We start from the raw sequence: 7,143 nt of genomic DNA, 5'->3' as shown, positions 1-7,143 counted from the left end.
AAAAAAAAAAAAAAAAAAACAACTTTATTTTGAATAGCTTTTAGATGTACAGAAAAGTTGGGGGGGAAATTCAGCGAGTTTTTATACACTCTTTGCTCAGCCTTATGTAACCACAGCTCAATGATCAGAACCAAGAAATTTAATTGATATGATGTTAGTATAATTTGTAACAAAGTTAACATTGTAATAGTACAAGAAATTCAACTGATACAATGTCACTACAATTCATTATACGATAAAGTAATGTAATCTTAAAAGAAATTAACATTGTTACTATGTTACTATAATTCATCAATGTCATAGTATCAGAAATTAGCACTACTATATTTGATTATACAATAAAGTAAATTGTAATAGTGTGAGAAATTAACATTGTCCCACGCCTTTATAGACCTTATTTGAATTTCCCTAGTTTTCTAGCCATCCCCATCCTGTTCCAGGATCTCATTCAGCAGCCCACATGGCACTGAGTTGCTACTTTCTTTGGCTACTAAAGTTTGTAAAGGTTTCTCAGTTTTTGTTTTTCATGACCTTGAAAATACTAAAAAATATTGATCATATCTTGCTGAATGTTTCTCAATTTGTCTGGTGTTTTCATTGATTGGACTGAGGCTGCAGTGGCCTGCCTCTCTAGCGCACGATGTCACAGGCCATGATGTCAGTGTGACGTGCTGCGGGGGCCTGGCCCTGGCGCCCTGCTCGGGGGGTCTGGCCAGGTTTCTCCTCTTCTGCTTTGTGTCTCTTCTGATATCTTCCCTCCTGTGGTTAACACTATCTCGGGGAGATACTGGGAGACTACACAGATCCTTTGCTTCTCCTACTTTTCCTCACCGATTTCACAGGCATCAGTGTATTTTTTTTCTGACTATTACTTATTTGCAGTTTACTTAATGGTGAATTTCTGTTTCCCTCTTAACTTCTACATTTCTTAATTGGAACTCTTCTGCAAGAAAAAGCTGTCACTTCTCCATCTGTGTAGTTAACTGATTATTAACATCAGTGTGGCTCGTGGATGCTTGTTTTATTCTATGGATTATAATCCAATACTATCACGATTTATTTCGTTGCTGAAATTGTTCTCAGTTGGGCCATTAGGAGCTCCTTTGAGAGCAGCCTCTTGCAGTCTCCATCAAGCTCACATGTTGATTATTTATTCTTTTTTTTTTTTTTTTTTACTTCCTTCCTCTGTGATTCCAGGAGATGTTTGTTTTAGGCTCATCCTTTGTTTCCCTCTCCTCCGGCCTAGATTCAGCTGCTTCTTTAAGCAGCTCTGATTCCTTTTATTGCAAAACTGTTTAGAAACCAAGATTGAGGTATTGGGTGTACACATTCCTGCTCCGGCTTCCTCGTTTCCACACCCTCTCCGTGGACAGAGCTACAAGTTTTTGTGTACTAACACACACATCTGTGCATGTCTGTGTTTCTGTATCTTTCTCTCTACATTTGTCTTTACAAACTACGAACATAGGCTGGGTGCAGAGGCCAAGGCAGGAGGATCACTTGAGCTCAGGAGTTTAAGACCAGCCTGAGCAAGAGTGAGACCCTGTCTCTACTAAAAATAGAAAAATTAACTGTGTATCATCATCATCGTCATCATTGTGGTGGGTGTCTGTTGTCCCAGCTATGAGGGAGCCTGAGGCAGGAAGATCACTTGAGCCCAGGAGTCTGCTGTGAGGTTGCTGTGAGCTAGTCTGACGCCATGGTACTCTGGCCTGGGTGACAGGGCGAGACTGTGTCCAAAATGACAACAACTAAAACAAACACCACCCCCCCGCCCGCAGGCATGTGTATGATACGTTGGCTTCCATTTTAATTTTCTGCTTTTCTTATTCTTACCAGCCTTCTCCAGGAGTGACAGGTCTGGGACAGACTGTCCAGAATACATGTTTACTTGTTCCTTTCTAACATGCACAGTTTTGAATTGTTGGCCCACACCCCTGTGAGAACACCTTTACTAGATTACAGCATCACGTGCTTTTCAGAGTTTCTCAGTGGTCGGTGTCTGTGTCTCCCCAGCCCCTCGGGGGTTGTGCCTTTCGTCTGTCATACCTGCTGCAGACCCACGGCTCTGATTACACACGGCTCTGGTGTGTTTTAATGTCTGGTGGAGCTAATTCCCTTGCAGTTTTCCTTTTTCAGTGCTTTCCTGGCAATTCTCGCAATTTCTTTTTCCTTTCCTCCGTCCTACCAGAGTCTGAGTGGGTTGGAGTCTCGGTGTGGACAGGGCGGCAGAGATGCTTGTGGGCTGCAGCCACGCTCTGCTCCTGAAACCCAAGGACTAGGCTGATTTGAAACGGAAAGGCAATCTCTCTGTCCCCGTTTTAACTTAATTCATTTTCTTTGTGAGACTGCCCCTTGATGTTAAATTTCCCAGCAAAATCTTTTCAAGATGTTAGTCTAGAAGGCACCATAGGGCAGAGGGCAGATACAGCGTCTGCGGCCCCTGGAAGAGACTGTGGCTTGTCCAAGGCGACATTGTATCTCTAGGCCCCTACAGAAGGTACATTGTTTCACAGCGCCTCCAGGCCACAGCTGGGCATGGCCTGTGGACGGTTCCCTGCCTGGCACTGGTGATTGCTGGGTTCTGTCCTCTCAGGCAGGCAGGACTGGTCCCAGAACAGTGTCATCACCAAGCTCAGTGCGTACCTCTGGGCTGGGAGGTCCCATCAAAACCAGCCCCTGCCCCGAGTGCTGGCAGAGCAGCCCTGAAATGTGACTTCATCCCTCTTGAGCAGAGGATGTAATTCTCTTCTGTTGATTTTTGGGGGGTGAGGTAGATGTTGCTAGAACAGGGTGAGGTTAGAAGCATGTAAATTAAAATGTTTAGCACTTTTTAGGTTTACTCCTGGTCCCTGGGAATTCTCAGGAAATTCCACAGGATGCCTTTGCTCCGAGCTTGCCAGTGCGGCTTCTCTTCTCCCCGCAGTGCCAGGCTGGTGTCTGGGACTGGCCCACCACCGTGGAGCACCTCTGCCCCACATGATATAGGGTGGGAATGTTGGGGCTGTGCATCTTCAGCCACCCAGTCCGCTGTGCATTTTACAGCGTGTTAGAAAAAGAATTCAAGAAGAGTTTTAGGCTGGGCTCAGTGGCTCACGCCTGTGATCCCAGCACTCTGGGAGGCCAAGGAAGGAGGATCACTTGAGCTCGGGAGTTTGAGACCAGCCTGAGTAAAGCCAAGCTCCATCTCTACTAAAAACAGGAAAAGTATCTGGGTGTAGTGGCAGGTGCCACTAGTGTCAGCTACTCAGGAAACTGAGGCAGGAGGATCACATGAGGCCAGGAGTTGGGGGTTGCTTTGAGCTATGATGATTCCATAGCACTCTAGCCTGGGCAGCAGAGTGAGACTCTCTCTAAGTAAATAAATAAATAAAAAGTATTTCCATCCAGGGTCATATTATCAGCATACATGTGAACTGAAGGAGATGTGTGCTGACTAGGCTTCCCAATAGGATGCTGGGGACAGCATAGAGCTGGGGCAGAGATGAACCTGGAGGCTGGGAGGCTCTGGAGTCTGAGGAGCCCCCCCAGAGGGGACAGCCGCCAGGTGGGCTTGTTTCCAGCTGCCAAGGAGTCTTGTCTGCTGTCCTGGACCCCAGGCAGAGGCCCGCTTGGGAGTTCCTAGCTCCCCTCTGCAGGGGCAGTGGGAGAGGATCATTAAGTAACAGGCCACAGTGACCACGGGGAGCAGGAGAGGCCATCCTCTCCAACACAGCCCCCCACTGACCCACAGACCGCAGCTCAGACCACAGCCCTGCCGAGGGCCTGTGGGCTTCCTCTGCAGTGTCCACAGCGGGTCCAAAACACACTTTGCATCTTATTGCGACATCTCTGGGTTGATTTCCATGTTTCTCTCCTCCAATCACCAGATCCTGCTCACTGAGCGGTCAGTTCCGGCTGCTCCTTGGAGTGTAAATCTACTGGTATTTAACCAGTGTTACTATTTAGGAGCACAGATTTAACTGAGAGGCATCTTACTACCTTTTCTTGAATTTGCAGAGCTTTATACAAATGTGTAAATTTAAAAAACTCAGTCCTGCCTGTGCATGCGTACCCTCACACTGCTTCTCTGTTCCAGGGCCCGCTGCTCCTCGCCTTTGAGGTGGACCCCAGGCAGCAGCCACTGGAGCTGGCGGTACAAGAGGTGTCCAGTGTGGGCAGGTCGGCTGGGGAGAAGGTGAGCTGGGTCCTTTCCCTGAAGGAAGAAGTGAATTCAGTGCTGGGGCTGGGAGAGTTTATTTTGCTTCAGAACTTTACTGAAAATGCAGAACTCCTATACCAGTGGCTGAAAAAAAAGTCTGGCCCATTAACTAACGAGTGGTCTGTCCATGCAGTGGGGTATTATTTGGCCTTAAAAAGGAAGGAAATTCGGACACAAGCTACAACATGGATGGACCTTGAAAACATGCTTAGTACAAGAAGCCACATAATGCATGATTTCATTTGTATGAAATGTCCCAAATAGATAAATCAATAAAGAAAGAAAATAGATTAGTTTTGCCAAGGCTTGGGTGGGGAGAATCCTTGGGGATTCTCAGAGAGTGATTCAAACAGAGAGTGATTGCCAGTGGTGTAAGGTTTCTTGTTGGGGTGATGAAAATGTGCTAAAAATGATGGGGGTGATCATTATGCAATTCTGTGAATTGGTTAGAAACCACTGAATTGTGTCTGGGTGCGGTGGCTCATGCTTGTCATCCCAGCATTCTGGGAGGATCTCTTTAGTTCAGGAGTTTGAGACCAACCTGAGCAAGAGTAAGACCCTGTATCTACTAAAAATTAAAAAAAAAAACAAACTAGTCAGGTATTATGACAGGTGCCTGTAGTCCCAGCTACTCAGGAAGCTGAGGCAAGAGGATGGCTTGAGCCCAAAAGTTTGAGGCTGTGAGCTGTGATGACATGGCACTCTACACAGGGTGACCGAGTAAGACTCTATCTCAAAAACAAACCAAACATTGAATGGTACAATTTAAACTGGTGACGTATACGCTGTGTAAATGGTATCTCAGTGCAGCTTCTATGTGTGTGCAACATGCTGTATATATTTCAACTATTTAGATATTACGTAGAATTTATTTTCCTATTGCTAATAGTCCATAGGTTGAACTTACCAGACTGTCTGGATACCCTAAATCATAAAGAAGTTTCTGTAGTAAGTCCTAAGAAAGTTTCTTTTAAATAGAAGACTTACCCTTATATTGATTATATTATTATTGTTATTGGTATTGCTATTATTGTTGTTTTATAACTTCTTACCTTTAAGCTCTGAATTTTTTGCCTGTTAATAAAAATAATTTATTTGGCATAAGTACAAAATCCAAAGACCTGCTCCCAATGGAGACATATGATGCTGTGGCTGCCTGCTCACACCCCTGCTCTATAGTTTTCAGTCTAGAGTTGCAGTTAGAGACCAGTGACAGAGCTACACTGTGCCACCAGCCCCCAAACCCCCCCTTGGCTATCCTTGGCGTATCCTTCATGCATGTATAACTTTTAATCATTTTTATGTACAATCTCGCAATAGACTTTCTCTATATAGAGCATGGTATTTTGAGACTCATCTGAGCTGATTTTTGTAGCTCTGGTTCATGTGCTCCAAGTGCAGTTGGGATTCCAGAGGAGCCTGAGCTTCCTTCTTTATCTTCCATTGTTGGGTCACTAACTTGTTTTCTCTTTCACAAATATGGGTTGACTGTCTCTTATCCAGGTTGTTTGGGACTAGGAGTGTTTCAGATTTCGGATATTTCTGGTTTTGGAATATTTATTTATATTATTTTTTACCAGCCAAACATTCCCAAACCCAAAATCCTCCAGTGAGTATTTCCTTTGGGCATCAGGTCAGCACCCAGAGAGTTTCAGATTTTGGAGGTTTTGAATTTGGATGTTGGGAGTTTGGATGCCCAACCAGTAGAGGCGCTGCTGTAGCCAGCATGTGTGACACTGCCCCGAGTACCTGTGACACTGCCCTGAGTGCCTGTGACGCTACCCCAAGTGCCTGTGACGCTGCCCCGAGTGCCTGTGTCGCTGCACCGAGTGCCGGTGTCACTGCCCTGAGTGCCTGTGACGCTACCCCGAGTGCCTGTGACGCTACCCTGAGTGCCTGTGTCGCTGCACCCAGTGCCTATGTCTCTGCCCCGAGTACCTGTGACACTGCCCCGAGTGCCTGTGTCGCTGCCCCGAGTGCCTGTGACGCTGCCACGAGTGCCCGTGTCGCTGCCACGAGTGCCTGTGACGCTGCCCCGAGTGCCTGTGTTGCTGCCCCGAGTACCTGTGACAGTGCCACGAGTGCCTGTGACACTTCCACGAGTGCCTGTGACGCTGCCCCGAGTGCATGCGTTTACTGTCTCCTGACGCTGTGGGCATAAGCACAGGACCATCCCAAGGGAGAGGGACTTGCTGGGCTGTAGGCGTGCACATGTTAGTTTGACCAAGTACTTGCAAGTTTATCAGATCCATTGCCAAAGTGGCATTGTCCCACTTCCCTCTGCCCTAGCTGCATGGGAGAGTGCTCTTTCCCTTCCCTTGAGGATATGGGGGCCACATAGCTGTGTAACTCCCGGGGATGAGTGTGGGAAGTCATTGGGTTCAGGAGGAAGCGGGCCAGCAACATGGGATGCTGGGACCCTCACAGCCCGTGTTGCTGGGGCCTGGCCGCAAATCATCCAGTGCCCATTTTACAGATGGGGAGCTAAGGTGCAGAGAGCTGCAGGTCCAGCCTCCCTGGGGCCCTGCCTGGGAAGTCCTTCGGTGGCAGTGTGCACCCTCTCTGTTAGTGACAGATGGGGACTGAATCCTTCTGTGGCTGATGGTTCTCTGGTGTTTTCTGACCCTTTCCCCAGTAAGAGAGGAACGGCACCCAGGGCTGGCCCAGACAGGTTGGCGGGGGGGAGCAGAGATGGGGAAATAGCAGCAATCCATTCTCAAAGGTCTTTAGAGTAACCAAAAAGCAGATGTAGAAAGTGGATGATTAGGCTCGGCACCTATAGCTCAACCGGCAAAGGCGCCAGCCACGTACACCTAAGGTGGCGGGTTCGAATCCCCAGCCCGGACCCGCTAAACAACAATGACGGCTGCAACCAAAAAATAGCCGGGCGTTGTAGCGGGCGCCTGTGGTCCCAGCTACTTGGGAGGCAGAGGCAAGAGACT

General features: G+C 47.5%; 1 protein-coding gene across 1 annotated transcript in view; it reads left to right on the top strand.

Moving 5' to 3' along the window:
* The window catches only part of C2CD2 (C2 calcium dependent domain containing 2), a 60,380-nt gene that overhangs the window by 5,488 nt on the left and 47,749 nt on the right, over positions 1-7,143 (top strand). The window contains 1 exon segment of the mRNA XM_003798114.3: positions 4,079-4,177. Coding sequence (XP_003798162.1) covers positions 4,079-4,177 — 99 coding nt within the window.

The sequence above is a fragment of the Otolemur garnettii genome, unplaced genomic scaffold, assembly GCF_000181295.1.
Source record: "Otolemur garnettii isolate 467f Iridium unplaced genomic scaffold, OtoGar3 scaffold00128, whole genome shotgun sequence".
In the NCBI taxonomy this organism is placed as follows: Eukaryota; Metazoa; Chordata; class Mammalia; order Primates; family Galagidae; genus Otolemur; species Otolemur garnettii.
Note: the sequence above shows the minus strand (reverse complement) of the source record. Positions and strands in the feature narration are given on the sequence as shown.